The sequence below is a fragment of the Bombus huntii genome, chromosome 9 (assembly GCF_024542735.1).
Source record: "Bombus huntii isolate Logan2020A chromosome 9, iyBomHunt1.1, whole genome shotgun sequence".
In the NCBI taxonomy this organism is placed as follows: Eukaryota; Metazoa; Arthropoda; class Insecta; order Hymenoptera; family Apidae; genus Bombus; species Bombus huntii.
Genome location: NC_066246.1, coordinates 4,981,818 through 4,996,819, shown reverse-complemented (window position 1 = coordinate 4,996,819; position 15,002 = coordinate 4,981,818). Strand labels below are relative to the sequence as shown.

The 15,002-nt window shown below is 39.7% G+C and overlaps 5 protein-coding genes across 10 annotated transcripts in view; 2 read left to right on the top strand and 3 right to left on the bottom strand.

Moving 5' to 3' along the window:
• LOC126869414 (hemicentin-1-like) overlaps window positions 1–15,002 on the top strand; it is a 173,782-nt gene that overhangs the window by 51,413 nt on the left and 107,367 nt on the right. Inside the window, exon 1 of one of the 2 annotated variants that reach the window (XM_050625912.1) lies at window positions 8,422–8,565. The exons of the other annotated variant lie outside the window; for it this stretch is intronic. The gene's annotated coding sequence lies outside the window, so the exon portion shown is untranslated. Of the gene's footprint in view, window positions 1–8,421; window positions 8,566–15,002 lie in introns of those variants that run through there. 2 annotated transcript variants of the gene reach the window in all.
• LOC126869427 (calcium and integrin-binding family member 3) lies at window positions 7,570–8,884 on the bottom strand. Of its 2 annotated transcripts, XM_050625941.1 has the most exons (4): window positions 8,623–8,884; window positions 8,437–8,557; window positions 8,160–8,337; window positions 7,570–7,851 (listed from the first exon to the last, which is right to left on the bottom strand). In XM_050625941.1, the coding sequence occupies exons 1-4, from the start codon at window positions 8,706–8,708 to the stop codon at window positions 7,634–7,636; spliced, it is 603 nt and encodes a 200-aa protein (XP_050481898.1). In that variant the 5' UTR covers window positions 8,709–8,884; the 3' UTR covers window positions 7,570–7,633. The 2 variants fall into 2 exon arrangements, with proteins under 2 accessions (XP_050481898.1, XP_050481897.1); XM_050625940.1 differs by having other exon boundaries at window positions 8,160–8,557.
• Window positions 9,022–11,294, bottom strand: LOC126869419 (protein misato). Its single transcript, XM_050625924.1, has 5 exons — window positions 10,973–11,294; window positions 10,825–10,905; window positions 10,281–10,733; window positions 9,403–10,207; window positions 9,022–9,298 (listed from the first exon to the last, which is right to left on the bottom strand). The coding sequence occupies exons 1-5, from the start codon at window positions 11,048–11,050 to the stop codon at window positions 9,090–9,092; spliced, it is 1,626 nt and encodes a 541-aa protein (XP_050481881.1). The 5' UTR covers window positions 11,051–11,294; the 3' UTR covers window positions 9,022–9,089.
• On the top strand, window positions 11,456–12,758 carry LOC126869530 (uncharacterized). The gene is made up of 4 exons (XM_050626181.1): window positions 11,456–11,911; window positions 11,950–11,969; window positions 12,089–12,169; window positions 12,481–12,758. The coding sequence occupies exons 1-4, from the start codon at window positions 11,469–11,471 to the stop codon at window positions 12,756–12,758; spliced, it is 822 nt and encodes a 273-aa protein (XP_050482138.1). The 5' UTR covers window positions 11,456–11,468.
• LOC126869424 (G patch domain and ankyrin repeat-containing protein 1 homolog) lies at window positions 12,583–14,992 on the bottom strand. 4 transcript variants are annotated; one of them, XM_050625936.1, is made up of 4 exons: window positions 14,829–14,982; window positions 13,690–14,733; window positions 13,111–13,318; window positions 12,583–13,001 (listed from the first exon to the last, which is right to left on the bottom strand). In XM_050625936.1, the coding sequence occupies exons 2-4, from the start codon at window positions 14,692–14,694 to the stop codon at window positions 12,832–12,834; spliced, it is 1,383 nt and encodes a 460-aa protein (XP_050481893.1). In that variant the 5' UTR covers window positions 14,695–14,733; window positions 14,829–14,982; the 3' UTR covers window positions 12,583–12,831. The 4 variants fall into 4 exon arrangements, 2 of the variants coding, with proteins under 2 accessions (XP_050481893.1, XP_050481892.1); XR_007690927.1 differs by lacking the exon at window positions 12,583–13,001 and having other exon boundaries at window positions 13,192–13,339; window positions 13,452–14,733; window positions 14,829–14,992; XR_007690926.1 differs by lacking the exon at window positions 12,583–13,001 and having other exon boundaries at window positions 13,193–13,339; window positions 13,483–14,733; window positions 14,829–14,991.

The window sequence follows — 15,002 nt, the reverse complement described above, 5'->3', positions numbered from 1 at the left end:
CCGTTAATCGATTAGGCGTGCAGTTCACGAAATCGTAATCGTAACAAGAAGCGAAATACGTTCCTTACGTTCGGAGATCTTTTCATGAATTTTTGATCGCTTTTAGTTGCCGTTAATCGTGGCCATTGTGCGTAATAAACGACGTAAGCAGAGGAATATAAAATCGTCGATAGAAACGTTTTTCTCTGCGTTCGAAGAGATTTGTTCGACGGAAACCGCCGTAAAGCTCGAACCGTTGGCACGATGAACGACCGTTACCGGGAGAAGACTATAGAAATCGGTTCGCACCTGCCTGGTCCGGTAAAAAGAAAAACCTACCCAGAACCCCCGTGAGCCTCGAGGTCCAAGGTAAGTTTATGGATGTCTCGCCCCTTATTCGTGACGGCCCCGGCACAGGTTTCGGGTTTAGAGAGATTTCCGACGCTCCCGTGTTTTCTTATAGGGTTGCCGCTGTCGCATCTTTCCCTCCGTGCCTATTCCTTCCTGGAATAATAACAATCCTTGCCTATTCCATAAATATTTCGCATTTTGTGTTCGAGCTTCACCTTCATTTTCATTGGATTGCTGTACGAAAAATTACACCGCCAGCTATCGCGTACCGCGCGTACAGCTCGAAGATTTTAAGACGACGAGGCTGGCAACGACAGATTACGGCAAAAGGAACGGATGAAACATCGACGACAAAGTCGATTTCGAACGGTACCCTATGTAGATGTCACGGTTATCCACAGCGAAGATTCGTACCCTCTGCTGCGAGACGCTGCTTGATACTTTCCCAATGGCTGTACCATTACGACGGATCTAATCTTTTATTTTTGCAGAATCGTTGCATTCGTTACGCGACTCGGCCGAAGCTTCACGAAAGATCGTTCGAGTTCTTTTATTTCCTCCACCTTTCTCCAGTTATCGTTGCCTATCTTGTACGCGTGTATTTGGAGATGTATCTTCGACTCGATCGACCAATCTCTTAAACTCGTTTCGATCCTACCGAAAGAAGATCGCGCGGTTTCAACGAATAAACGCGTTGGTGGTTTCACGAGAGCATTCGGCCTAACGTTTTCTAAGCGATACCGTTTCACATTTCCATACGATTAGGAATCTGAAAGGCTAATCCCTCGGGTTAACAGCTTCATTCCGTCCAGAGTTAACGATCTTCGAAACATCGCGGTCGATCGAATTTTACGATGCGTTCGAGACGATGTTTCCGTACAACGCGGGAGAAAGCGTAGGCAACGATTCTTACGTCGAAGTAAAACGAACGTCGTTTCCATCGAGACAAGAAAAATTCGATCGATCGGAGCTCGATTCGACGTTGACGGAAGATACGCGAAAGAAGGTCGCGTTGTCGAGAAATCGACATCGCGGTTGCGGGTCTGCAAGTATCGAAGTCTCCGAACCACTAGATAAACGACGAACATGTTACGTCTCTTACGCCGTATGGCGATCGATCTTACAATTGTAATTTCCTAGAACGTTTTAGCTTAGTGGAGCTCCTCCCACGAGGATAGCGAAAGTTTCGAGTTTCCATAGCACTTCCAGAGCGTTCGACGGTTGGTAAGTGGAATCGGAAAGAAGAAATGGCGAACGTGTAGGAAGTCGGCAACGGCAGAAGCAAGAGAATCTCGGTTGATTCTGACGGTGAAACGTGCGGAACGGAAGCCCGAGAGGTTCGAAGAAAAATCGAGATCGTTCGAGTAGGAGAGTTCTCCAAAGAGTTTCGAGAGTAAGCGAGGCTTCTGCCGAGAGAATGACTCGAGGCAGAACACCGATGATGTCATCGGTCGGCGGATACTCGCGCCTACGCTTTTCTCTCTACCAGTTTCACTGGCAGGGATACCGCGTGTGCTCCTTCTCGAAGCCACTCTACACGAATATCCAACCTCCACTGCCTCTATTCCCCTTTTCGCTTCTCTTCTCTTCTTTGCCGTTCCATTCGCTTCTCCGCGCTTCGTTTCTCTTCCTTCCACCGCCTCGAGGTCCCTCTACACTTTATATTGTACGAGGACGAGGCGAGCGATATAACGTGCCGAGGACATGCTCGATTCTACCTTCATGCCAGTCTACATTGCCGGTATATACCGGTTATGCAGATGGAGCTTGGTCTGGACCCCCTCGGCAAACCCTCCGACATAAAATCTCGTCTCTTATTCTTCTTCTTCTTCTTCTTCTTCTTCTTCTTCTTCTCCTCCTCCTCCATCTTCTTTCCTTCTCTCTTCTTCTTCATCATCATCGTCGTCGTCATCATCATTATCGTCATCGTTTTCATCATCGTCGCGTTCATCCTCGTTGTCGTCCAGTCCTCCTATTTCTTGTTCCCAGTTGTTCGTTTCCTTTCTTCCCGTCTTTCTTTTCTCCTTGTTTGCCGTTCACGTGTAAGCCGCCGTTGTCGCAGTTTCCGTCTCTGTCTCGCGAAGAACAACGTTGCTTTTCCTTTACGCACGATCATCCGGATATACCTACGCTCCATCGTCCTTCTTTCTCGACTTTTCTGCTCGCCCTTCGTACTTCGCTCCGTCCGAACCTCTTCCTAGACGTTAAAAACGGTTAAGGTACTACGCTATGAACGAAGATTGCACAGCTTTCTCGAAGCTATTTACAGACGGATTTTTTCCCTCAAACAGGTATTTCGCCTGATAGCCGGTGAAGCTGCTTCGGACTTGAAAATAAAGAATACCGATCGATCGACATACCTATGCAGTCTTAATGTGATTTAAGGAATTACGCGATTATTGGCAGATCGGGATATTATTCTTCTATTCGATATATAATATACATATGTGTGATCGTTAAGAGGAAAATTTCAATAATTTTCTATCGTTGTTTCAACGATCCCGATAAAAGAAATAAGAAGCGAACAGACAGAGCCATTCCGCTGTCACTATATTCAGGTGCGACAGATCCTTTTTGGGAAATACAATAGCTTCGTTGATCGCGAGCAAGTCAACTTCGCGGTTGAAAGAACGGCGATTAAATCGCCGCCATCTACCGTCACCCGTACTCTTTCCAGTGCCTCGTTAAATCGACACGACTGTCCCATTCTTCTTGCGGACCCATTACTTTTCACATATTCCTTGAAAAGAAATCACAGTTGGACCGAGCAATTAAAAGACACCGCTCCTCGCCTTCTTTGCTTCTGCTTTATCGAGATTGATCCCTATGGAATTTTTGTCGCGTGAATCGACGCACGTATAACGCGTTGCTAGCTTAGTGTTAAAAAGGCGACAGCACGCCTGAATTCGCGATAGCGTTTCATTTCGAAGGGACAGAAAGTTCCGCGTCGATCGATCGACGAAAGGAACGCGCTGTTACACACGGTCGCAGCGTAGAAATCTTTCCTCGAATTCTCGACGTTAAGCAAAAGAACTTGTAGCGAACGATCGAATATCGATCATTGTCCTCTCTAACAGACAGGAAACTACGTTTTCTAACGGCGTTGTCGTCATAATGTCACGACGACCGCAATTATTCGGCGCAACAGATCCCTTGCCTTAAGTGGCAGCGGATAATTCATCGCTTTCGATTTGACCGGCGTAATAGTCAAGTTGGATTATCACGACAACGAGCGACAACGTTAACCAGTCCTCCGTTTCGTAATCTCTCGAAGCAAACGACTATGGGAGCACTTACGTGTCGACAGGATGACAATGTGTACGAGAACTTTCAAGCAGCTGAATGGCAAGAATAATTCGACCTTTTTTCGCCTGCGTTCATGGTAATTCGGGAATAAATGAGAGAAGAAATCGTCGTACTTGACGACAGCTGTCGAAAATAACGAGATCGAACGTAAAGAATGAGGAAACAAAATGCGTAGGAAAAGGAAGAAATATTAAAAACTGGTGCCTCATGCGCACGAATGTTCTCGGTTTATTTGTTGATACGAAAAACGTGAGTTATTGTGCAAATAATTGCCGCGGCTGTCTACGCTTGTCACGGCTGCTTACGAGGTGTAAGCCGTGCAGACGATTACGGCTTTGCAAACAGAAGAAGAGAAAGAGAAAAACGGTGTGCACCTTTTCACCGAAATTTCAAAGAAACTTTGAATAGCGAGTAGCGTGTATCTCCTGCCGCGAGACAACGTTATAACCACGCTTCGACCATTAACAAATCAAACTCTTTTCCTCGCTTCGTAAATTACATGTTTCGGACACATTTTGATTTTATGTTTACACTTGTTCCTTCCTCTCCTTTTTTCTTCGTGTGCTTCCCCCCTTCTCCATTCGTTCTCGGTTATCCCGAACCGATAGAAGGAAGCCGTACGTTTATTTGCCAAAAACGTGGAAATCACATGATATTCCACGGACGATGCGAACGCTTTCGAATGCGCGAAACGTTCGTGGAATAAATTTAGGTGGTACTTGAGCGGAAAGCTGATCTACCGGCCACGACCAGTTGCGAAACTTCTTTGAGTACCGTCGCAAAATTTTACTCCAAGCTCTCTGTATACACCGGTTCGCCGTTTCGAGAGCTTCGAATAAAATGCAACGTGGAATCAACGAGGCGAATCATCGACGATCAAGAGCAAACGCAATTTCGAGGATATTATCGGCACGAAGACGGTACGAGAGAAATATAATTGCGTGTACTTTGCGAAACTTCGCCGGGCGATCGAGCGCGTACGATTCCTGGCAAACGTTTGTAGAGAACGTCGAATCGTTAATGCAAGACGAAGGCTTACACGCAGCAACATCGCGAACGTATTGGTTACGCATCTTTGAAGCAACTCGTCGCATTGTCAATGGATAGCCTCATAGTTTGCAGGCATTTTTATCATCTCGTTGTCCGTACGGGGAGGTAATCGTAGCGGCGAAGTTGCAATTGCCTTAAACGATTGCAACAGATCAAGATAGACCGGCGATAATATACGCGGCTCCTGTCTGGCCTACCTAAGCCTGCCTAATCGTACGTTGAAACGCATAAATCGCATTGGTTTCGCGTGAATAAATGACGGTTCGTTCCACCGAGAATAGGGAATAAAACGATATCGGCTGGTTGTTGAAGCGTTTCGATATAGTGGACATGGAATATTAGGGAGCAGCAGGTACTCGAGGGAACGTCAAAAAACGGCGCTCGCCTCGATTACAAATCTCACGGCGAAGATGTCCGAAGATAGCGAAAGAATATTCGAGCACCCCAATGGGGCCCATTAGGATCCGAAGGTAGTTGGGCCAGTCCTCTATCTGACTGTCCTTCTCTCTCTCTCTCTCTCTCTCTCTCTTATTCTCGATGAATCCATGGTAGAGGAGGCGGGGGATGGTTGGCCGGTCAAGCCACATTCCGTTGGCCAACCGGCTCCTTGGAACCCTTCCTCCCCCTCTTTGGTAGACGGTTCTCTATATACAAGCTCTCGCCTTCTTATGCACCACTACGATATGTGCCCACAAGACCGCCAATATTATTTCGACTAGACAGCGGTCGACTCGACGCAACCTTGTCAGAGAGCAATGCATAGGTATCTGCTTTCACGGAGTGAAACGTTACTGGGAAGAAAACCTCAAAGGTCGAGTTTAACGCGCATACTGCGTGTTTGCTCGCCGCGCTACTCTCCAACTTGTAATTTTCGAAAAACACGAGCAACGCGTCCTCCTTCGCGATTCCTCTCTTTTTCTTCTATCCTTTACGTCAATTCCATTCGATCCGATTCGTTCGTGAACGCCGGTTCATCCTTCTCGCTTCTCTTCCTCTCCGTCTATCCTATTATTCTATCTCATATATCGTATACGATGCTTCTCCCGCGCGATACGTAACATTCGACCAACATCGACGAGTAACATTCGAATATTGACTATATTCGATCACCAACGAAGATCTCGAAGCACTCGAAGTTTCGTTATTCGAATACAACATACTTTAGCGGTGAATGGCTGGTATTTTTGTACTTTGATCGTTTGAATCGTTTAAAACTTCATCGTCGATTAAAAACATCGAATCGAGCATACATGTACGTTCGGAATGAACGAAAGACGGATCCCGGAATCATGAAAGTATATTTCGAGCAAACGATGTCACCGTGGCGATCGTGAGGTCGAGGTCCCGAGGAAGGTTCGAGAGATCTCCGGCGAGAGAACTCGCCCACGTAGGGTGCCGTAAAAGTTTGCTTCGAATCTGCCCTCCACCAACCGCCTTCGTCGCTATCATCCTCCAACCGTTTCCCCTCTTCTTCCGTTACTACTCTTAGCTTCTCTTTCGTCTTCTTCGGTTTCTCTCCCTTTTGTCATTCGTCTGCTCTCGCCACCCGCGATCTTTGCCTTTTCTCTCGTTCCTGTTTTCCTTGACTTTTTATCCCGCTTTTATCTCGATCTCTTCCTCTTCACGGTTGCTCTCCAAAACGCCGTCGACTCGCGATCTCGTCGAGACGCACCGCGTCGCATAGCGTCGACCAGGCTCAGCAATATACCTATACGGATAGCTTGGTATGGAAGGTGGTTCGCTGAGATGTTTAAGGGGAAGACTCTCCCAAGAGCGGTGATCTTCTGCCGAGCGCAAGAGCGAGATGAGTCGAAGAGATGAGGAAGGGGGCTCGCGCGCAGAGGGTGTCGACGGTGGACCCAGGAGGCAAGGGGGCCTCCTCGGACCTCGAGGGCCTGTGGACGAGCCAGCAAGAAGAACGGTAGGGATGCGAGCGGGGAAGAGAGAAGGATGAGAAGTGACCGGATGGCCTTGGTCCCAAGACTTGGTTAGTTACCGCGCGGCCGACTATAACTGGTCGAGAACTTCGTAACACACAGGGCGGTATCTCCGACTTCGACCGCTTTTTAAGACCACGGGCCACGGTACCGCGCAATGCCACATCACAGATACGAACTAGCCCCTAAAACACCAACGACGATACCGGACAACCTGATCGTTTTTATAGACGATCGCTTGTAACATTTTTTCATCCTCTGGATGACTTTCTTCGATCGCGCCTTACAGTGACACGCGAAAATCATAGGCTTTTACCCTTTCTTTTCTTCTTCCTTTTTCTTGGTTCCTCGCTCAAAACACCGGCGTCTTGTCTACGCCGTGTGGCACTACTTTCCGACTATTCGCGATGGTTTGCTGAAAACAGGAACACCACGCTACGATAACGCTATCGAACAGGCAACGTTCCAACTATATTTTTCAAATATCCGGCTTTTCCTTTTTTTCTTTTCGGCTGATTTCCTTCCATTTGTTCTTTGTTATACGTGAAATTGATTTATGCATCTTTGTAAAGGATACGGAACGTTATTGGAGACTTGACTTACAGAGTTACAGGAGGTTCCTGTCTGGAGTGAAAATGAATGGCCTGGTTATTTAGCCAGCATTGCTCGTTATTGCTCAACAGGGGCAACTTATGGGGCCGTATAAGAAAGTATATCTGTGACTGGCAAGAAACTATATGGTAGCGCTTCACTAAGCGCGTACAGATTCACGGAGCTAATAATTATACTTGGTGAGTTTGCAAAACTTATTGCCCGTGGTACTCGCAGCGCATAAAGTATCAAAATTGTACCATCTATGTTTTTCAAACGCGCTAAACATCTCGATATCTGAAATTCGCAGACAAAGTAATTTTTTAATACATATGCATAGCAAAAATGAAAAGAGTAAATAAACGTATGTGTTTTATTGACTGGCAGTAAATTTTATTAATTTTCGACAGCGATAAGAATTAAATTCTTATATGGAAAGTTGCCATGAAATCTGAGGCTCTCGTTACGACATGTTCAAACTCTAGATAGGATAAAACACCGTCACCGTCGATGTCGCTTTCTTCCAAAACTTTTCGACACACAGTGGCCACTTCGTCGGTATTCAAACCATCTTGAACCAACTGTCGACAAGTTCGTTCTAAATCATTCAATCCCAATACCCCATCTTCGTCAAAATCTGTTCGCAAAAAATTATAAAACGTTACCACGATTCGTATAAATTTCTGTTCGAATGTCACGTCATCGCGAAAATGATAGAGAATATTATGTTGGAATCGTTTGCATTACAACGTAGTATATAATTAATCGTGTATGCTAGAAAATCGATAGTTCTTTCGTGCAAATGATTCTCTTGTGCAACGCGAATGTCGTGTCTAGACAACGTATATACTTCGAATTCAATAGCATAGTTATAGGTACATCAGACACGACCTCGAATATTTCTCACGATCCGTCCAACTGTCTGATTCACATGGTGATTCGTACCGTAAATCTTAAAAGCGTAGAACACCTTCAAGTCTCTGGGTGCGTGTTCCGAAAAAACCGACATCATCTCAAGGAACTCCTCGAAGCAGATTCCTTCGTTTGAAACATCGGACGTTGACAATCCCGAATTCTGGCATTTTGCGAACACCTCTGAAATTCGTTGTCTAAACGGATTTTCCTGAAACATGATCAACTGTAACTGTTCGTCAAGCACCTCGCGCTCACGTGTGAAAAGAGTTTTAACATCGAACGAGGGCAGAAAGATTAATCTAAGAACCTTTAATTCTGGTATGCGTGTCAAGCAAGACAGTGGTATACGAAGTGTCGATGCCTGTTGAGGCGTCATGGATCGTGGAACTGCCCCAGGGTCTCCCATGTCCCGAAACCGTTTATATATTCTAAAAAGGTATCGACGTACAAAAGAAGGATCGATAATTGTGTATACAGATCGTGCATGCAGTACCTTAAGATTTCTTTTCGGGTAAAGAACGTGCAATCTTGATAATCTTCCAATTGTTCCTCGGTGAATGTAGCTACTTTGTTTCCCATTTTATTTAATAGTAACAATGCTCGACGCAAATGCAACTGTTAATCTATCGGTTATACCGGTGTTTCATTTACCAGTTAGAGCTTACAACTGAGTTTTCGCACCTCCAATGTTCAATACGAAATCTAATAATCAGGGTGTGTCTTGCCGCTCCCACTTTTAGGGACGTTTCACTCAGTAATTTGCGGGAAAAAGGTCGAATTTTCCATACGTTTACTTTTCTCGTAAGTCCTACTAATTTTTTCCCTCGCGAGACTTTTAATCGAATAGCCAACATTGCGTAATGGAAATAGTAGGGAGTTAAAATGACAAATCTTTTATAAATGAAAAATTGTATTGTTATAGAGAAATATGAAGTTAACCGTCGATAAAATTGATACTATTTACATGTAATGATCTTCGTAATTTTCCTTGCAATCGAGCAAGTGATTGAGGCATTCGTTAAACTCGTCCTCTTCCAATCCAGAGTCTGTGAATGCATGAAATTTCTTTATGCTTTTTATTTTGCTCAGTTGATCATGTAAAGATTCATACATTGAACTAAGACCGTTTCCGCTATGTAAACCAGCCATAACAGGAACGGACTGAACATCTAAAAATAGAAATTGATAAATACTTGATACAAGTCGTACATTTATAGTGATTCTAAAAAATAGGGAATAGAACGATTTAAATGACTATAATTCAGAAACACACCTGTTCCTACAGGCCACCCAATAACGTCCCCGGTTTCAGTAATATTGTTATTGAAAATTTTTGGATATGGAGGTTTTATGTTCAGTGGTGATGAAATGTTCGATAAATAAGTTGCTGATGCATGACAAGTGCATGCTAAATAAAGCATCATCATTTCGTGTACGGTAGAGCATCTATATGCTGGTTTTGACATTTGTTTCATTGCATCAGAAATAGGTCGTTTTAATCTTTCTTCGGAAACTCCACGTAATACTATGCTTTGCATATTTTTATCCATTGGTATGTCACAATTTGGTGTCAAACTTGTCCACAATGGTCCTTCAAGTTCGTCCAGGACGTCGATCAAATCTGCTTTAGCAGTCATCGGGAACGGTAAAGTTAGGCTTGTTGCGACTGCCTTTCGACCCAGTTTATTGAGATCCGCACATAAATCGGATAAAACTACATTTGGATATTCTCTTCGTCTGTATCTAATAGTTAATGTGTCCAATGCAGTAGCTAAAAGTGCACTGCTATGATACTTTACTTCAGAATTGTACGTCAAATGATTAAATATACGCGGTTCTCCAATTTGTGGCCAAGCTGTTTCTCCACAACATAGTGGACTAAATAATGAAGCATATTCTCCTACATGTTGCCAGCATAAAGCTGTATTGAGTATTTTAATCACGTTGGATGTAGAAGGTTCAGTCTTCTTACTGTCTATACATGGAAATGACACGATACTTTTTCCATATTCATCTCTTAGGTGTTGTATACACGATGCCCCGATTCCAGCAAAACAATCCATAGAATCTAGAATTATCTATATTTCAAAACATTATCAATATTGCAGAATAATATAAAAACTATGTATATAAATATAAATGACCACATGCCTGAAATCCTTGCATTAAATCGCATTCTTCGACATAAGCTCTTATTCTTTCAGAAAAGTCGTCTGAGAATTGTTCTGTATTCCATAAATTTTTTCCATAAGTAAAGATACTAAATGGATACATTGCTCCATCGTGTTTGTGATGCTTAATGACATTTAATGTCCTGGGATGAAACCTAGGTAATAGATAATCTACCCACGAGCCGATGTTATTTTCCAAATTGGGGGGTGACGATGTTGAATTTGATGCTTCAGAAGATTCATCTAAGCTTTTAATAAATGGAGTTTTATCAACTGCTTCTTTCTTCAAGACCTGTACCTTTTTATCATCCCATAAACATTGTTGGGCTTCTTCCGACTGAGTAACATCATATAAAGTCCCTTGTTTTTTCAGATATCCAAATGCTTCTTCCAAATCTATAAGTAGCAATCTAGGAGTGTAAGTAACTTGTTTCTGAAAAAAAAAAAGATATTCAATTGCCCTTAATAACAAATTGTACATTTTTATAGCTTCGTTCTAAAAACATATTACTACACATTTATACCTTTAAGTTTTCACCTTCTCTGTATAAAACATCATGATTTATTTCAGATGGATTATCAGGATCATAAGAGAAATTAGATTCCTAAAAATATTTAAAAGAAAATTAAACAATTCTAATATTCTATGACTGGTATATTTCCTCTAAATACCTGTATATTCCACCAATGACTACCGATAAAATTGGAATAATGACCTAATTGAATAGTTAATATTTCTCGAGATGTCATCTTGTATTATGTACGTAATATAAATTTTCATACGATGCGATGGTTATCCGCAAATAAGGTTACACCATCAAATACTACACGTGCATTGTACTAGTCATTTATTGTTTCTTATATTTGGGCAGACATACTATTGACAAAACATTAGAAACGAATCCTCAAATAACAAAATACATACATATTGCATACAATTACGTATTGGCCGAAACTGTTATATATGTCATATAGCAACGCGTGACGATGAATGACAAGTAGAGCAGAGCATAGTACTGGATTGTCTCTCTGTATATGTACATTTTATGCATTCTGTACCTGTATTTGTATATACGTAGTATAGTGATGAGTAATGAGTATATATAATATACAATAACAATAATATAAACAAGAGTAAATTTTAGTGAAAGAAAAATTTAAGTTTACAATGTCATTTAAAATACGTAATTTTAACGGACCTGTACATGAAATATTCAGTTTAGAAATAGTAGGTAATTATAGTATCAATGATGAGAGAAAATATTCTAATGATATTACACAATTAAAATATTATAGAAATGAAACTCAATTTTATGTTGTGATGGATATTAGGCAATTTCGACATTCTGAAAATACAAGACTCAAAGAATTTAACACAACGGTCAATTTCAGATTTTTTAATGTTATAAAAAATCTATTTTATTATTCTGTCAACATTTTTTACGTTATATACATGATTATTAGGTTAGAGCCTGATCTTGTTTGCTTAAAAGGAATATTAAGAGCTTTGTTATGTACATCACATGAAAGATATTATGGTTGGATTATGTGTGCTTTAAAATTGGAAGACACAATATATTTATGCAAATTTGACACAGAAATAAAAAGAAAGTGAATCGACAAAAAGTGATTTTCTTAAACATTGAGAGAATTGGGGTTACAAATTTGAGCAATATATGGTAGCACCTAAAATAAATTATAAACAGATAAACAAATCATTATTCCACTGCACATTTTATCTTTAATAACGTAAAAAATTGTTTATTATAAACTTTATTTAATATTAAGTTACACCATTCACGGATCCTGACATTTCAAAATGTGTGAACCAAAATGAAGAATTTTCTTGTATATTTAAGTCAAAATTTAGTTAAAATATCTTGCTTTATGTAGCTGAAGCAGATGGAATCTGCTCTCGAGTAGATAGCGGGGAAGGAATTTGAATTAATAGTATTAAAAACCATTTATCATAAGGCACTTTCTAATGGGCTACCAAATAGCAGCTTTAAAATGTTGAGTTGGTGAGCTCAGTGTTATCCTGTAGGTATTAAAAATATCATATATCCATGTGGTAAAGATAGGTGGTAAAAATAAGGAAGGTATTGTTACAAAAATAGAAGAATTGAAGAGAAGTACATTAGAACATTGTATCATGGTAATCAGGACAATTTTAATAATTTAACAACATCATGTTATTTTAGATCTCCATTCGTTGCTTTCTATAGGGTCAACAAAAAGGGGTAGAAGCCTTTGTATTGCATTTTTAGAAAAAATAAAAGAAATTGTTTGCGAGGAGCAAGATAAGTGTTTATATAAATTTACATATGATCCAAAACGAAATACAGTTGCTGCTTTTAAACAGAATCCTAATAAATCAGAATATACATTTTTACATTCATGGTACATTGAGAACATAAATTCGTCTGTATTGCAAGGAAAAAAATTAAACAATTACTAAAATTATTTAAATAACATTAACGCACAGTTTTTGTTACGATTATTATTTTCTTTAATATCCTTATTATATGCATTTAAGAATTTTGACCTAAAATTTGTTTTATGACTGACATTTCTTGATGAGACATGGGTTGTAACATTAAACCTGGAACAGGTGGATTAAGTTCTAAATCTCTCAATTCATTCACTTTGATTTTTAAATTGCTTCTTAGTTTATTAATTTCAATGTTACATTCTCTTTGATCTGTAATGTAATTGTAATGTAATAAATGCAATTAATGTAGTAATAAAAATATAATTATTATTTATTTTATAAAAACATTAAAATATATAAAAGAATGACGTAGAAGTACCTTCGGCAAGTAACTCCTCTGCAGTTTTGGATGGCATCTTGAGCAATAATGGTCCAATAGTTACCCAATGTTTCTCACAATTCTGCTTCTGCAGTGCCCTCATTCCAACTCTATCATTGTTTCTTCTTTTATCCAAGGCAATTATTTCTTGCCGATCGGTAAGGATCTCATTAGCTTTTTCTTCTACTTGTTGTATATGTTTTAAAGCCTTCTGCTGATCAAATTTCATCTATAACAAGAATTATGATTAGTTAACCAAATATTATTTCACATTCCAAAATACTTTTGCAAAAATAAACATTATCATTAAGATTAAATTATAACACAGAAAATTCACATACGCATTTAAGATATATAAAAAACACAAATTACATTGTATTCAGTCTTAGAAGTATTATCAAATATTAATGGTTTATGAAATTCTTGTATATTACTTTATGACAAAGCAATGCGCAGTGCTCTTTCTTTTCTAACTTCCCTATTGAGTAATTTTTCCCTGTCTTTCTTGTTTAAACACTTTGATTTAGATGTTTTAAAATCATTAACTGCTGTAGTATCTCCAGGTTTAAAATGAGTCACTCTGTATTCTTTCTCATTGGACTGTCCTATTCCTTTTCTATCGGATTTTAGGCAGGTTTTAATGGGATATTTCATTCCTTTTCCTGTAGGACCAAGACCACCTTGTTCATCCCATCCATAATTTAAAAGCATTTGGTAACCTTTATTTTGTTTTGATATTCCATACATTATATTTGTTAATTTTGGTTTACTATTGAAAATATGAAGTGTGGATGTCTCGTGCTTTTTCCAAGTTGTTTGGTAAAAATTAACTTTACAAATTTTACAGTAAAATCCTGTACCTTCACTGGAACATTCTTTTCTATCATCATTACCTTCATGGATAATGTCAGTGCAATTATTCAAATGTCCTACAAGCTCCGACCTTATCTGTAATGGAACATCAATATTTGTTCCAGAAGCGTTTGTAACTGTTTCTGGTAATGTTTTGTTAGGTGTAGGTTCTGATTTTTTCTTCAATAATGCAACTATATTTAAATAGTTTTTTTTTAATGCCAATTGTGCTGCAGTAAGACCAGATCTTTCTCTAGCTTTTCTATTGGCACCAAGATTTAATAAAAATTCTATAACATCTAAGTGACCACAATATGCAGCTGACATGAGAGGAGTCCAACCAAAATCATCAGTCAAATTAACATTTTCCCACGTCACATACTTTGATAGAAATTTCAGATCTTTTTGTTCTACTGCTTTCAATATAGCATTAATTGTCACTTTTTCTGTAGCAATTTGATTGTACTTTGTCCTTTCATTTGATGAAAACTGTTTCGCTGTTATAACTTGATTGTTGAATATTTTTGATTTGTAATGTTTTTGTTCTGGATGTGAAGTCTCATCGCTTTTTTCATTTGTAATTTCATCATATGCCTTTCTTGCTTCATCATTTTGAAAACCTAAGCAGTGATCTTCCTTTTCTGTAGATACTGTTGGTTCGCAAGATTCTCGAACGAATGTTTTCCATGTAACATCGATGTTATGAGAGAAAAAGTTACTTTGTTTTAACATTTCACATTTACATTTAGTTTTTATATTTACGTATTAACACTAAAATTTTACGTACGTATTTAATGGTTAAATAATAATGGATGATATTACAAAATAGCTTACTGTTGCAAACTTTTTCAATCAAACACAATTACCTTTATAACCACTGTAGTTTTATCCTCAACTCCACTGTTTTAACGCTGTACGTAACAGTCACACAAGCAGGTCTCGAGATTTCGACACTCGCTAGGGAAAACTGTCCGAAAATTGAGTCGTAAAAATTCAGCATGGAAGATAACAGAGTGGTCGTTGTACGAAGCAGACAGAGA

Coding starts and splice junctions, on each gene's coding strand:
- LOC126869427 (XM_050625940.1), bottom strand. CDS start 8,708: ATGGGAAACAAAGTAGCTACATTCACCGAGGAACAATTGGAAGATTAT. Junction 8,558..8,622: donor ACCCGAAAAGAAATCTTAAG/GTACTGCATGCA, acceptor ATACCTTTTTAG/AATATATAAACGGTTTCGGG. Junction 7,852..8,159: donor CTACGCTTTTAAGATTTACG/GTACGAATCACC, acceptor TTTTGCGAACAG/ATTTTGACGAAGATGGGGTA.
- LOC126869419 (XM_050625924.1), bottom strand. CDS start 11,050: ATGACATCTCGAGAAATATTAACTATTCAATTAGGTCATTATTCCAAT. Junction 10,734..10,824: donor GAGAAGGTGAAAACTTAAAG/GTATAAATGTGT, acceptor TTTTTTTTTCAG/AAACAAGTTACTTACACTCC. Junction 10,208..10,280: donor ATTTAATGCAAGGATTTCAG/GCATGTGGTCAT, acceptor TTTGAAATATAG/ATAATTCTAGATTCTATGGA.
- LOC126869530 (XM_050626181.1), top strand. CDS start 11,469: ATGTCATTTAAAATACGTAATTTTAACGGACCTGTACATGAAATATTC. Junction 11,912..11,949: donor GACACAGAAATAAAAAGAAA/GTGAATCGACAA, acceptor AAACATTGAGAG/AATTGGGGTTACAAATTTGA. Junction 12,170..12,480: donor TATATTTAAGTCAAAATTTA/GTTAAAATATCT, acceptor TTTTAATAATTT/AACAACATCATGTTATTTTA.
- LOC126869424 (XM_050625936.1), bottom strand. CDS start 14,694: ATGTTAAAACAAAGTAACTTTTTCTCTCATAACATCGATGTTACATGG. Junction 13,319..13,689: donor CCAATGAGAAAGAATACAGA/GTGACTCATTTT, acceptor GATCAGCAGAAG/GCTTTAAAACATATACAACA. Junction 13,002..13,110: donor AGAGGAGTTACTTGCCGAAG/GTACTTCTACGT, acceptor ATTACATTACAG/ATCAAAGAGAATGTAACATT.